Source organism: Rhinolophus ferrumequinum, chromosome 17 (assembly GCF_004115265.2).
Source record: "Rhinolophus ferrumequinum isolate MPI-CBG mRhiFer1 chromosome 17, mRhiFer1_v1.p, whole genome shotgun sequence".
NCBI classification, from domain to species: domain Eukaryota; kingdom Metazoa; phylum Chordata; class Mammalia; order Chiroptera; family Rhinolophidae; genus Rhinolophus; species Rhinolophus ferrumequinum.
Window position 1 is genome coordinate 41,969,032 of NC_046300.1, and position 16,137 is coordinate 41,985,168.

Here is a 16,137-nt window from a genome sequence, read left to right on the forward strand (position 1 = left end):
GTCTTTGCAAAGAGTGGTCCAGATAGATGTAAGTACAAACCCTCACTCCATCATGTTCTCATACTAGCTATAGACCCTGCTCTAAGGCTTAGTTCTTCCTCTGTGAACCAGGGATCAACTGTACCTACCTCATGGATTTGTTGCAAGGATTAAAGGAGACAAGATGTGTAATGTGTTCAGGACATAGTAAGTACTCAATAAACATTTGTTACTATATGATTGCGGGGGTTTTTAAGGAGACTTGAAAAATAAAAACATTTTGATTCAATCTGTATCACATTAAAAAATGCAAATAACATTTTAATGAATGGAAATGTACATCTTATGTAACTGTTCTTTGAAAGCAGGGGCACCTATGTGGGAACGAGCGCTGCACCACATGTGGGTTCTGGAGTTGGCTCTCTGTGATTCTCAGCTAAGTCACTTAGCATCTCTACGTCTTTTTGCTCCACTGCCAAATGCCAGAATCATGCCTTCATTCCTGTGTTATAATGACCTCAGGTGTTCGTTTATGAAAGCTCAAATGACTGTGGCTGCAAAAGTATGTAGAAGAAAGCCTCTGAGTAGGCCTGGTGATGAAAACAGCCAGATACACAAATGACATATGGCACATGAGTCACAGAGCAGGTCTCCTCTCATTGGCTGGTAATGCCTTCAAGAGCCAAGTCCTGCTGTGATTAACCCCAAATACTGCTGGAGAAACAGCAGGAAGAGAACGGTAAAAAGTAAAAGTCAGAAAACATAAGGGGGAACGTGGCAGAAGAGAAAGGTGGCAGCTCTGATTAGAAACAGTTATAAGAGTGATGAAAAGCAGACCCATTTTAGGGCAGCGAGAATACTGAGTGGTACCATGTGAATATGCCTCAGCTTCTCATGTTTCTAAATCCTGAACACACACCCTCTTCCATTTCCATAGAACACCCTTCTCTACCATCTTATTGATTAATGCCCATTTATTACCGGAAGTTCACAGCAAATTGGCTTTGCGTCAATCTGGTTAGGTCCAAGTACTGGCCTTGAGCAAGCTACTTAACCTTCTCTGGTTCTGTTTCCCCCTGTCAAAGACTGGTGGGGAAATAGAACCAGAGAAGGTTATAAAAGGACCTATCTCATAGGGTTGATGCAAGGAGTCAAGAAGACAATCCATAAACATGTATTATTAGCATAGTATCTAGCATATGGAACATACTCAAGAAATGCAGCATGTACAACTTTACTGTTGTTCTTACTATGTGTCAATTCCTCTCAGGCTTTGGAGCTGGACTGCCTAGTTTAAGGTCATGTTATCTTGGGCAAGATATCTGCAGGTTCCCATATATGGGATGGAAATGACTATACCTACCTCAAAGGTTTCTTGAGAAGATGAACTGAGATGATACAGCTACACAGACAAGTAACTGGCACTGTTGGAGCAATCAGTACCCACTGGCGATAATGGTGGTGCTGACAACGCTGGCTACCATCAGAAGCTAAGATGAGGCATCCTCCCCTAGAACCTTTGGAGGGAGCAGAGCCCCCTCCAAAGGTTCTAGAGGAAGATGCCTTTGGATTTCTGGCCTCCAGAACTGTGAGAATAAATTTCGGTTCTTTTAAGCCACCAAGTTTGCAGTACTTTGTTATGGCAGCATTAAGAAACTAATACGAAGATTAATAAAATTCTTGGAATGTTACACTGTGTAGCTTACAAAGGGATAATCTTCAGGTAGGTGCCAATCTCTCCCATCCAGAACCTCACATATTAAAACTGGTTTCACGTTACGTCATCTTTATTGCCAGCCTGATCAGGATGCAGTTCTGAGGGGTAGGCTTCTGATCTATTTGTGTCTTAATGTTTGGTTGCAGCAACCTGCCTATACTGCAGCCCCTCCTGGGATAGGGGTTCTGCCAGGTTCTTAGCAGCCTCTCTCACAGACTAGAACCTGACCCCTAGCCCCAGCCTGTGGTTTTAGCCAAAGCAGCCACTGGCGTCTCCCTCTGGTGCCACTGCCTCCGGGCCCGCCTCTGGCCATGAGGTTATTGGGCATGTAACCAAAAAGGAGCTGTCAGATCCTGCCAGTAGTGCCAGAAGCAAGATGAAAAATCATCGTGGGCTTGAGAAGTTTTAGAAGGAAGAGTTGCAACTCAAGCTGCACCCCAGGGATGATGAGGATTTCGATGGATGAATATTCAGTCGACAAAATCCTACCAAGGGAGCACTAAGTGTTGGGGCTGCAGAGAGGAACAAGGCATAGTCCCCGTTCTCCAAGAACTGACCATCTAAATCTAGGTGTCTGACAAAAGGCACAGTGAGGGCACCACCGCAGACCCCGAGGGGGCCGGAATGTCCCCAGCTTGGCTGAGAGAAGGTGGTGAAGAGAAAGCCCAAGAGTGATAAGTAAGCTCTATGTGGGATGTGCCAGCCAGGCAGTGTGAGTGCTTGGGGGTTAGGGAGAAGTGTTCTGGGAAACGGGAACAGCGCAAACAAGAACCCAGAGGGAGGGTCACAACTCTATGAGTGGACGAGGAAGAGCTTCTGTGTAAGCCTCTTTCTCTGCCCCTACAGGTGTAGAGCAAGGAAAGAGCTCAGAGCCATTTATGCCCACAGAGCACAGGAGGCCGGTTCTAAATCTCAGCACCTTAGCACTTAAAGACTTATACACTACGTGTTAGTAGTTCCTGTTTTGGAAGGAGTTCAACTGGCAAAGCATTTGGCTTAGGATTATTGTTAAAAATAAACTTAATTAGTGCATTTCAAATATGATTTGATCCACATTAAATTCAGACAATTTTCAAGGACACACCTACTACAAAAAAAGGGGGTGAGTAGACTACCACATCAGAAAAGATTACCTAAAAATAGATCTGACTTAACCCAAAAGTTTTGACCAGGGCCAAAGTTCACCATGACTTACTTCTTTGACGTGATGATAGGCATGTCTGTCTTCAGATCTGTAAGAACAAACAAGTTCTATGAGTCCAGACATATTTTCCTTAAGGGGAAAAAACACTGAAAAATCTAGAAAAGACAAAGAGAATTTCAAGGTTCACAAAATTACACACCTGGAAGGCTGACTAATCCTGTCCAACCAGCAGCAGCACTCCCTGCACCCAAACACACCCTTGGGGGGCACAGCTGACCAGTCACAGTGCTCTTGCTGGGCTCCGGTGTGAGCTTGGACTCCTTAACTGAACACTCTGCGAAGGTGAGAGCATGCAAGAGGAAGCCTCTCTGCCACCTCGGAATGCGCATGCCCTCAGCTTTCAGATGAGAATACGGAGGCCCTAAAGTTACACATTTTATTCCCATTCCTCGTGCTCCCTAAGGCATCTTCAGCGGAAGCTGTGCCTATAGAAAGGGTTGTTAAAGTACATTTCATAGCGGTGTTAGTTTTAGGTGTGGATTTGGGAGTTCCGGTCTCTACTTCTAGGTCTGGGCATTTGGCTGGAAGACTCTTTGCACTGAAAATGTTTATTGGGTCACCTGATGGTGTGGGTTTTAACCTGGTCCTCCCTGACTCTGCCTTTGGGCAAGTCAGTTCTCCTTTCCTAAACTCAGCCTCTTCTCCAGTGCATTAAAGTCTTGAAATAGATGAGGTTCTGCTTTAAGACTCTATGAAAGTGAGTTCACAGACTTCTACCTCATTAGGAATTTGTCTTCTCAGTGTCAGGGCCTCCCTCCCCTGGAATTTAACAACAAACGGCAATTTAGCAAGTTTTACTGACAGCTTTCCATGTGCCAAGCACTAGAGATACAGAACAAGGCAAATCCCCTTTCCTGAGATGGTCACAGTCTAGTTGGGGAGACAGAGCAGTATGACTGATTCTAACCCAACCTGATATATGTTCAAGAACAGTATTATAAAGGGACAGGTTAACTTTACCCGGAAAGGCTAGGCAAAAACACAAAGGAGGAGGAATAATTGAGCTGGGCTGTGAAGAATGAATAAGAGCTCCCTGGGTGGACTGGGGTCAGGGTGGGGGAGGGATAGGAAGAGGAAAGCAGTGCACAAAGCCTGAGACACAACAAATGCTCACTGCAGGTTCATGGAAGTGCAAGCAGCCCAGGTGGCCAGTGCCACAAGAGAGTGCGTAGAGGGGAGGGTGAAAGATGAGGCTGAAGCCAGTTTTTACAGAACCTCCTAAAGTGGACATTTGAGATTTACTTCTAGAGGACAGTCTACAACCTTAATTTCGATTTCCTTGGCATTAATTCATTTCCTTCAAATTTCTATCATCATTTAAAACTTAGTTACTACATAGATCAGGAAAAAAATTCTCAATTGTTAAGATTATTACACTATTTGAAAGATGACTACACAATTTGAAAGCTTTCTCTTTTTATTTTGGCCAAACATTAGTACTTGCCAAAGCTGGGATGCTGGGCATAGACAGGGTCATTATGCTATTTGCTCTGCCTTTTTTCTCTCTTTTTAAAATAGTCACTAGCAAAAAAATTTTAAATATTCAAAAGTAGAAAGAACAGTATAATAAATCCTCATGTTCCCATCAACCAGCTTTAACAATTAACCCATGGCCAATCTTGCTCCATCTGTTTTTCTGCCCACTCCCGACCCCCAGATTATTTTGAAACATATCCTTTATGTCATATCATTTCATCTCAAAATAGTTCAGTATGTATTTCTACAAGGACTCTTTTTGAAAAACATAATAACAATATCATTATCATACTTAAAAATTAATTCCTGAGCGTTATCCAAAATCTATGCATTGTCTCAAAGCTTTTTTCTTTTAAGGAAAGTCTGACTCAAAATCCGGCCCATACATTGCAATTGATTGACGCATCTTAAGTTGATTCTAATATATAGGTTTCCCTGCCATGACTTTTTTCTTGGGAATTCATTTGTTAAAGAAATGGGTCTTCTGTCCTTGTACACCTGCCCCAGTGTGGCTTCAGATTGCATCCCTTCGTATGCTATTAACACAGCACTACTCCAAGGTGGTCACAGGCCTGCTGATTCAAGAAGAGATAAAGGGTTTGTGCCAACCTTTAAATAACTATCTTACTCAGCACACTGCTTAATTCTGCTCACCTTGTTTTCACAGCCCGATTTTCATGGAGAAGGAGGCTGGAGGTAAATAGCTAAATAGCTGAAGCTAAATGGAATGGGATCCATTTCCATCCTGGTGCAAAGGTCTTATCTTGCTTCACTCCAGTACTTTGAGCAGCACTGGCTTAACAAGTTCCCCTGTCCTGTGTCTTCTGTGAGTTGGTGGAACTAGAGGTTTGATCAGATTCAGGCTCAATTTTTTTGGCAAGTCTACTTCAAAGGTGATGTCGCATGTTTCTATTAGAAGACACAAAATGTTCTGTTGGCTCTTTTTATGTCATCAGCACCACTGTCGATCAATGCCCAGATCTAATAATTCATTAGAGGTTGTAAAATGGTGATATTCTAATCCTGTTATTCCTTCTTTATTTATTGGCAGGATTCTGCTATAAAGAGAAATCCCTCACCATTTGGTTACCCTGAGAACCAGTGCAGATTTACTGGCTTTCAAAACGATGCATCCTCCATAGGTGAACAATGCATTTCTTCTGGCATGTATCAGTAAGAACTAAAGGATTTAAGCATTTTTGGAGTACTATTATGAATGGATTTTAAAATAAATTATAGCATTTATTCTTATCAATGCTCAAATGTTTCCATGGCTAGTGGAGGCCTCTTTTGAAACCAGCCTAGTAGTTTTTGACCGCTTCCTTGCTTCCTGGTACAAGATGTTTCGTGTGGAAAATCCTGGCTACTCTCAACCATTCCAACATAATCCCTCATTTGCTTTACAGTCCCAGCATAACGGTAACAACACTACCACCCATGAAATAATTGCTGAAAACAATCTCAAGATTATTTTGTAGCTCTTTCTAGATAGCAAGTTGATTGCCCCACTTCTTCAGGTCTTCCATTTGCCAAATTCTTTGACTCCGGGCCAGTGGAATATTAGCAAACATGGTGCAATCAGAGGCCTGAAAAGCACTGGCACATTGGGGCTTGCTCTTGACCTTTCACCATAACCATGAGAACATGCCAAGGCTTGCCTGCTGGAGGATGATACACATGGTGCCTCCTGCCCCCACTTGCACTTGAGGCCATCCTAGACCAGCTGACCAACAGATAACCAGCTACTAGTGAGTCCAGCTAGATCCATTACTGGACTTGATCCATCAGAGCAGCCAGCTGATCCATAACTAACCAGAGGGATGAGCACATCCAGCCAAGATCAGCAGACCTACCCAGCAAACCTACAGACTTGTGAGGAATTTGGTGGCTGTTGAAAGACACTGAAATTTGGGGTGGTTTGTTAAACAACATTGTATAAAGAGATAACTGGCACAGAGTCTATTTATCCTATTAGGACTGAATAGTCAAATTACCATGTTTTCAAGTCACTCAAAATTGATTCCCTTTTGCGGCTATGAGTAGCCTTGTGGTATTTCTTTTCATATTTTTGCCATTATATGTTTAAAATAAATCCCTAGATGTGGAATTGCGGGGTTAAAAGTAAATGCATATACGGGGGCACTGCATATCCATAGGCAAAACAATGAAGCTGGACCCTTATTTTATATCATATAAAAAAATTAACTCAAATTGGATCAAAGACCTAAATTTAACGGCTGAAACTATTATTAACAAAACTCTTAGAACAGTTTTACCACCAAATTGGTATACAAGTTCCATTTTTTATTTTTAAGAACTTTTTAAAATTTAACTGCTTTGTAATCACATAATACATTTACAAGGATCCAAAGTCAAATCTATAAAATCTCACCTCTCTCAGCATCCTGTTCCAACCCTTCCCCATAATTAAAATTATCCTTAGTTCAAAAATATATTTATATTCCCCTTCCCTTGAGATAAGCCTTGAGATAAGCACACTATGCAGGCTTTCCTTTACCTTGCTTTCTTCACTTAAAAATATACTCTAGTGATCCCTCGTTCCTATCTCAGCTCCATAGTGTACCATTATATAAATGCACTATAGTTTATTCAACTGGTCCCCTCCTTATGGACATTTGAGTTGTTTCCAGTCTTTTAATATTAGAAATAGTGTTGCAATGAATAGCTTTGTGGTATTTCTTTTCATATTTTTGCCATTGTATCTTTAAGATAAATTCCTAGAAGTGGAATTGCGGGGTTAAAGTAAATGCGTATACTGGGGCACTGCATATCCATAGGCAAAACAATGAAGCTGGACCCTTACTTTATATCGTATACAAAAATTAACTCAAGTTGGATCAAAGACCTAAATTTAAGAGCTGAAACTATTAAAACTCTTAGAAGAAAACACAGAGAAAATCTGCTAGAACTTGGATTTGGCAATGGCTTCCTAAATATGATACCAAAACAACATGCAACAAAAGAAAAAATAGATAAACTGGACTTATAAAATGAAAAACTTACCATTTCACACTCATTAGGATGGCTATCACCAAAAACAAAAACAGAAAATAACTGATGTGGCTGAGGATGTAGAGAAATTGGAATCCCTGTGCATTGCTGGTGGGAATGTGAAACAGTGCAGGCGTTTTGAAAAACATTTTGGCAGCTCCTCAAAAAATTAAAATAGAATTATCATATGATCCAGCAAATCCACTCCTAGGTATATACACTCAAGAGAAATGAAAACATAGTATGTCCGCACAAAAATCTGTATGTGAGTGTTTACAGCAGCATTATTCATACCAGTTAAAAGGGGGAAACAACCCAATATCCATCTATGGATGAATGAATACGCAAAACATGGCATCGCCATACAATGAAATATTAGTCAGGATGAAATTCTGATATGGATGAAACTTAAAAGAATTATCCTAAGTGAAAGACACAAAAATCTTTATCACGTATGATTTCATTTACATGAAAAAATCTAGCATGGGCAAATTCATAGACGAAGAAAGCATATTAAGCTTACCAGTGATTAGAAGGAGAGGAGGATGGTGCGGGTAAATGTATATATAATTTTGCTAGACATTGCTAAACTTCCCCCGTAATGGTTGTTATCACTTGTACTCCCACTAGCAGTGCATGAGGGTATTTCTCAGGTCCTTACCAATGGTCAAAAACTTTGGGATTTTTGCCAATCTGATTCCTGAAATGATATCTCTTTACAGTTTTAATTTGTATTTTTTCTTTCAATAAAATGTTTTAGAAAATCCTTTTTAATTATGTTTTAACCTGCTGGTATTGGTTATGTAATTACCGCAAGAATGCCTTAGAGAAATACACTAAGATAAAAGATTTATAAATTAAAGAGGAGAGGGCCAGCAAGTGAGAACTATACACATTAGTATGTTTTAACAAATACATCAATGTCATGGCTATTGTTGTAAATTCTAATTCTAGAAATAAAACTCATTTTGCATACAGGTGAGCAGGTACTTAATTACCAGTACTTTCCACATGCACAGTACTCTGCTAGGCAATGCTTAACAACAGAAAAGCCTGAATAACACTTTTGATAATTCCAGAAATTAGCCAAAACACATTTTTACCAATTACAAGAACTCTTTCACCTTGATTAGAATTATTCTAGCTAATATTTTGACTCCTCCTCTATATAACAGAATTTTACTATGTACTCTGAGGCGTAAGATCAAAAAGAAAAGAAAAGAATAACTTTCCCAAAGAACTGAAAGATTACCTTTCCATTTAGCAACCAGCTTAGGATCTGAGATTGTAAAGTTTGGACGGCTTCTAGACAGGATACCTTTTCCAAAATAACCCTTCCAGGAAGAGAGAAAAATAGGTTAGTTCACCTTTAGTTATCAATTTCTTAGCTGAGGGCGATTAACTATTTGAGTTAATAAGAGATTGATTCCACTTTTTACAGCTTTACATCTTCTTCTGATTGCCTAACGATCACAAATGAGGATCTTAGCATTTTACCTCTTTGATTATTTGAAGAGTACTAGTTAAGTGTTTACTACACCTCGTTTGTCTCATAACTAATGATTTCAGTCTAGGTCTGATAAGCTGAAGGCAACAGGGCAGGCAGAGGCAGGGTTTTTTCTTCACATGTGGGTCAGGAACAGTGTGCCTAAAAGCAAGAGCCAAGTCTTCCAGGTACAAAAAGCTCTTGGAGTCTTTTGTACCCAGAATGGAAGTATTTCTCTTCTTCCAGCTGATTCCAAAAACAACACAGATTTCCCCCCCCCATTTCTTAAAATTATAAAATACTTAAGCCCACAGAAATTTGAGAGAGTAATAAAATGGACACCTTTTACCCTTCGCCTAGACTTAACAATCAGAATAAATGGCCTCTTGCTTAATGGTACATACTGCAAAAGTGGAGAGAAAATGCCCTTGGCCTAGACCCCAATCTCACCAGGGTCAATGCCACCCAGTGTATCCCACTTTGGGAAGGTGGCTACAACCTGTATGTTTTATATCAAACATCTAGAAAAGGCATCTTATAGACACAGGAAGTAGGCTGGTGGGTGCTTTGGGCTGGGATTAAGTGCAATGGGCATGAGGGAACGTTTTGTGCTGATGGGAATGCTTTAAAACGGGATTGTGGCGGTGGTTGCACAACTCCAGGAATTTACTACAATCACTGAATTGTTCACTTACAATAGGTGAACTTTATGGTTGTAAATTATACCTCAATAAAGCTGTTTAAAAAATGCCCTCAGTGGTGAATTGGCTATGGGAGGGGGGAAGGAAAGCAAGCTACCAATCTCAAACCAAACCCATTACAGATGGAAAACAGCAAAAACTAGAACTTGTTCTTATCTAAGGAGAGGTCCCCAACTAGGAGAGAGAGCAGATAAGGAGCCAGAGTACATGCTGAAGCCCCATTTGATTTGTCCATGAGCCAGAACAATATGCCACTCTGTGGTCCTCTGGGATGGAACAGGAGTAAGTGGGGAAGTTTTACTTTTTACCCATTAATTTAATTTCTATAAACTGCTTGCTTTTTAAAAAATGAACACACATTGTTTTTATAATTGAAAGACAAGAAGAGTCTATGTACTGACCCTACTTCATCATTGAAATGTGTGTTCAGGATGGGTGTTATCCTCAGGATATATGGTTTTGGAGCACCTGAGTCAAATTGTAGTGTTCCTACATGTGTCTAAGCAGCAAGGAAAGAATATGTGTCACTTATGGTTTGTTTTTGGGGTTAGAAGAAGAAACGATAGCTGGCTCAGGGCTGCCAGGAGGTAGCATGCCATGGCCACCTGTACTTACTTTCCCGTACAGCTGCTCAATATCTTCTGCGTTCGTTACAATTACATTGTTGTTTACCATTTCAGCGTGGAATATTTTGAAGTCTTTCTTAGGACCACAGTTTGGACCAAAAGGGATCGGAAATGGGGACTCATAATTCTCATACACTCTTCTTTTCCTCTTTGGGGCATGGAAAACTGCTTCTGCCATTTCTCAAGCATAACTGTTCTTTGAAGAGTATAATGAAGAGAAAGAAACATAGTCAATCAATAACTACACTGATCAAAACTCCAAATACATTTATCCCTAGGCTCAGAAAACTTTGTAGTCTGTATGAAAATATTTATCAAGCAGTGAACTAAATGACAGAGTAATGAAAATATTTTTGACAGCAGTGTAAATCTCATTCACCTAGAATATCTCAATTAATTCTCGTAACAACACCCAAGAAGTCAGTGGCATTACTTCTAATTATGCTGATAAGACTGAGGTCTAGTGACTTGCCCCAAGTCACACTGCTATGCAAAGTCTCCTGATGGCTATAGGATTTCTGTCTGTTAGGATTACTCCCATTCTTTTACTCAGTCAATAGGCATTTACTGAGCACCTACCAGCAGCAACTAATAGTCAGAGGTGCTGAGGAGATAAAGATAAAACCAAAAGAGACCTTGTCCTCAAAGAATGAAATCCAGTGAGCACTTCATTTTCCAAAAAAAAGGACCTTAAAATACATTCCTAACATTATGTCAATCATTTTTCAATATTTAAGGCAAATTGATAAATAATAACAATGATAGCAGCGGTTCTCATTTAAGGCTCTATTGTATACCTCCATAGGTGATGGCTAAGAGTAGGCCCTCTAAAGCCAGAGTGCCGAGATAGAAATCTGCTTCATCACTTCCTAGCTGTGTGACTGTGGGCAAAAGTTAATGTCTCCATGCTTTGGTTTCCTCATGTGCAAAATAAGGGTAAAAATAGACTCTGTCTTATAGTTAAGACCCATAAATTGCTTAGAAGAGTACCTAGCACACACCGAGTGCTATGCATGTGTTTGCTGTGGCTATTATGAAGGGGTTCATACTACCAACACGGTTATACAGATGAGGAAACAGATTCAGGTTTGGGAGATTTTGTAAAAGTCTCCAGGGAGTAGGGGCACTGGACTCGCCCAGGTCTGCTGAATGTCAGAGTTACTGAGAACTGTGGGACTGCTTACTGTGCACCCAGCACTACAAGAGAGTCAAGGAAGCTGAAGTCAGTACCTCTCCCTTCCAGGCTTTACACTCAGCCTGAGGAGACAAAACAAGCCTCTAACACACAACAGGCTGCCATTCAATAATGGCTAGAGGAAGGAAGTAAAGTTGAGTGTATTGTGCGATAAAGACATAGAGTCACAGTTGATGCATTTAACTTAGGAAAAACTCAACCGTACATACGCAAGGGGAAAAAATGCAAACAGTGCAAACGGACGGATGCCCTGGAATGAGACAGGAGATTTGGATCTGCTCCTGCTTCACTGCCGGGTCTGGACTCGATTTAAACGGAGAGCAGAATCTGGTGCTTGGAGATCCCATGGAGCCATAGCACACACACCTTTAGCCTATGCGGCTCCAAGCCCTCAAAAGGAGAAAAGTAGGACGAACTATTGAGGTGCCTCCGGCACTCAATAGCAGCATCCCATTGGGCGATGGATGTAATCAGGCCTGACACAGCCATGAAGGGGGCCGAAGCTGAGGAAGGAAGGGCAGTGGTTTTAAGGGTTCATGACCATTCAAAAGAAATGAAAAGCTTTGTCCAATGTGTGGTACCTTTCCCCACCCTCTCAAAAAAGCTGAGGAGTTAAATGAGGATAAAGACAAACATAGACCAAGGAAGAGTTAGAGAGACTGACACGTCAGTTACAGAGATAAGTACGAAAAAGAAGGGTCAGCAAGTTGGAACCTTCATAGAATTGCCGAAGTATTCCAAGCAGCAAAACGCTAGGATAATTTAATTTCTAAGATCCCTCAGTGGAATCACATACTGAGCATGACTGTACACATTTTATACACACACACACATTGCTGTACAGCATTCATAACAAAACCATGTATACCGCAATTAAGGTATTTTTCTTCCAAGAACATTTTAACTAGATTTTCACTTGCTGCCTTATTCCTCGATCCAAGCCAACTATTGCATTTAATATTCAACTGAAGAAACCGCAATTTATTCTAAAACTCAAACAATGCTATTTTGGCTATTTTGAGGCAGGATGTTGATCTCTAATGAGGATCTTTCTAGAGATTTACAGGAATGATTCAGACTTTTATGAGATTTTCACTTTTATCACTTAACCTCTGGTTAGTATTTGACTTGTATATATTACCTTTGGAATTTTTAAAGAGAAAATGTTTAAAAGGGCTAACTTCTAGAACTTCCAATTAAATTCTCTCAAACAAGCAAAAATGAAAAGGTATATTTTAATCCTTGTTTGTTTAGTGTTTTTGCTTTCAGATTGCTGTTACTCTAAAACAAGAAAGAATGAACTATGATACTTGATGGCAAGAACTCTGTATTCCAACAGAGTGTGTGATAGAGGGGTTCCTGCCACAAAACACTGTTTTTCACAAAACCCTCAAAATCTGGGATCTAGTGTCACTTCTGCCCAAGTGACAGAATGTACATCAAAAACGTGGCTCATAGGAGGCCTTCCATATATATGGAAGCTGCCATTACTATCATTTGACCTTCACAACCCACTGAAGCTCTCTGAGCCCAGTTTCTTCATCTTCAATTTGAACAGGACTGGAAAACAGTCTGGAAGTTATTCAGATGTCAACACAGAGTAACCATATGATCCAGCAATTCCATTCCTAGGTATAAATACAAGAAAACTGAAAACATGTTCGTGCAAAAATATGTATATGAATGTTTACAGCAGTATTATTCATAATAGCTAAAAAGAGGAAACAACCCAAATTTCCATCAACAGATGAATGGATCAACAAAATGTGCTATATCCATATAATAGAATATTATCAGCAATAATAAAAAAAATGAAGTACTGATACATGCTACAATGTGCATGCATCTTAAAAGCATTATGTTAAGTGAAAGAAGCCAGTCACAAAAGACCACATATTGTAGACCATTAATATGAAATGTCCAAAATAGGCAAATCCATAGAGACACAAAGTAGGTTAGTGACTTCCAGTGCTGGGGAAGGGAGAAATGGGGAGTGACTGAATAGGTATGGGGTTTATTTTCAGGGTGATAAAAAATGTTTAAAATTAGACTGCAGTGATGGTGATGGTTGCATAACTCTGTGACTATACTAAAATCACTGACTTGTCCATTTTACAAGGGTGAATTTTATGGTATGTGAATGATCTCTCCATAAAGCTGTATCTAAAAGAGTCAACAGAACAAACCAGATGATCTCTAGCTTCATAGTTTTGTGGAAGAGTTGTCTTGTGCTGAACTTAGAAGGCAAAGCAGGGGAGAAAGGACTGAATTACTACTGTCCAAAACTGCCACAGGCATTTAAGAAACATTTCTTTAGTGCCATGATAGGAGAACAGCATGATGCCAGATGTGGAATGTAAGATTAGAAGAGGGTAACCATTATGGGTAGGTACAGCATTCGAAGTAGGCACTGGCTGTGGTGTATGCTACACAGGTGGTACTATCCTCATTTCACAGACAAGGAAACGGAGGCTTAGAGAGGGCAGGTCATTTGCCCAAAGCCCCATTGTGAGGGAAGGTAAGAGGTTAGTAAGGTAGGGAGAGAAGGCATGGTAAGAAAACTGGCCTAAAAGACCTGTATGTCTGAAGCACAGAGATATATAACAAGGAAGGACTACATTAGTTGTCAGGGGGTTTGGGATGTGAAGGCTGGTTTAAGACTTAAGAGCCAGTGCAGCTTATGACAACTGAAAAGAGATCAAGAAAATTAACCCGGGGTGGCATATAAGAATGGCTCTCAAGCTTGGCTGTCCTTAGACTCACCTGGGTAAATTTTAAAACTCCTACTGTCCATGCCTTACCTGCAAATACATCAGAAATTCTGGGGTGGGACCCAGATGATTTCAACATGTAACCAAAGTTGCCAACCACTGGTGAGAGGATGGCCTATTCATACACACTTAATCCCAATAACCCCCTGAGGTAAGGACGTTGCTATTCCCATTGTACAGATGAGGAAAAGGACTCAGAGGGGCTGAGGGATATGCACCTGTAAGAGGTGGTTCCTTTTCCTTTCCCAAACGACAACAGCAGTGTTCATTAAGTAATTCACTTTTCCATCGAAACCACGGCTTGCTCTTTATTCTTCCCTTGAGCAGATAACACCTTTTAGGCGCTCAGTTGTTTATTCCAAACAAAACAAAGCAAAACACCGAGCGGGGAAGGTAAGCTACATTTAGTTTTCCAGTTCCCTGGGTCAGCCTTGCCAAACAAGCCTGGTTAATACCTACCTACCATCTAGCAAGTTCACCTTTTCCCAATTAAAAAATGTTTGAAACGCCAACTGCTTACCTCCTGGGCTAGGGGAGGCGGAGATAAAAGGGACAAGGCAAACAGTCCTCCCTCGGGGGGATCTTTCAAGTTAGAACCCGAGACTAAGACATAAACAAACGACAAACCTTTGAAGGGTGTTGTGAGGATTAAAAGGGTAATTGTGCAAAGGTGCCCAGTACAGGGCCTACTACCACGTGGAAGTGTTAGCCAGACGGTGGCTGCCACTGCAATAAATGATGGCACACAAGCCAAAAAGAGTTAAGGGCTCAACAAATCCGTAACTGTCTGAACTTATCCCCTCCACCCCGCAGCAACCCCACTAGCGGCTGAGGTCTTCTCGCGTAGAGGCGGTGTTGGATGTACCTCGACGTCCCCAGCCCTGGACATGGCGTCTATGTTTCCAGAAAGAAGGAAGAAAGAGAAGTACGAAGGACTACAGATGCACGGAGAAGGGGAAGAGTGGTTAATTCAGGCAGAACTGGGAAGCCGAGCTCCCCGTCCCGGCCCAGTCTAGTCCGGCTGTGCAACCCGGAGAAAGTCTCTAGGCCCTTGTCACTGTCGCCCCGGAGGGCTTCCGGAGAAGGCTACGTCTCCTCCTGGGACTGACAGAACCTCGCCCCTGCCCCGTGCGCTGGGACCACAGCGCTCCACGCCGGGATACACCGCCCGCTCCCAAGTCCAAGAATCTTACCTCCTTCGGCCCCACGCACTCGCCGTTACCCTGACAACGCCGGCCAGGGGGGCGGACACCGCTGCCGTCAAGCAGTGCGGCCGCAAAGCCGGACGTAATGCGCAGCCGCAGAGCCCGAGGGACAGCCCGCCAAGTCTTTACGGAGCGCGCCTGCGTACAGTTCTCTTCTCCGTATGGCTCGACCTTCGCATATTAAAGCGAAGGCAACATGTCCTCTTTCCTGTCCTCCCGGGTATTATACGGAGGTCCCCTTGCACAGATGCTGTTTTCGTTTAATCCTGACAACAATCCCTCACCACCCATTTTACAGATGAGGTTCGAAGTTATTCGTTATTCGAGATTTAACCCAGAGTCCTCGCCCCTGGGGAGATGGGACTCTTGAGCGACCAGTCAGTCTATTACACGACCCCGGCCCTGAGGAAATGAGGCTGAAGTCAGCCCTGACGCTGGTTTCAGCTTACTCAATGCATACGTATAAGCTGCAGCATGCAGGGCGTAAAGAAGCACCCCTTCGCACACACCTGACCGAAAACCACTGTGCACTGGCTGCCCTGTGCAGTAAAAAGAACAGACCAGGAGTCAGATCTGCATTTGTGATCTCACTGACAGTGTGATCTTGAGTGAGTGACAATCTTTCTGAGCCTCATTTCCCTCTAGTGAAAAATGGGTTGCCAGGATTATGAAGGATGAGCAAAAGTGTGTTGGGAAATGTAAAAGTTTCTCCTGACTTGGTTATTTTAAAGGTGGCCTGGTAGGAAGTCCAATACTATATATCTG

The 16,137-nt window shown here is 41.7% G+C and overlaps 1 protein-coding gene across 2 annotated transcripts in view; it reads right to left on the bottom strand.

The window, feature by feature from the left end:
* The window catches only part of TSEN2 (tRNA splicing endonuclease subunit 2), a 33,485-nt gene extending 18,024 nt beyond the window's left edge, over positions 1–15,461 (bottom strand). The window contains exons 1-4 of one of the 2 annotated variants that reach the window (XM_033132986.1): positions 15,361–15,461; positions 10,191–10,392; positions 8,641–8,722; positions 2,892–2,928 (exon numbers count right to left, since the gene is read on the bottom strand). In XM_033132986.1, the coding sequence (XP_032988877.1) occupies positions 2,892–2,928; positions 8,641–8,722; positions 10,191–10,379 (308 nt within the window). In that variant the 5' untranslated portion in view covers positions 10,380–10,392; positions 15,361–15,461. Of the gene's footprint in view, positions 1–2,891; positions 2,929–8,640; positions 8,723–10,190; positions 10,398–15,360 lie in introns of both variants that reach the window. The other variant, XM_033132985.1, reaches the window with a different exon arrangement.
* Between the last annotated feature and the right edge of the window lie 676 nt (positions 15,462–16,137).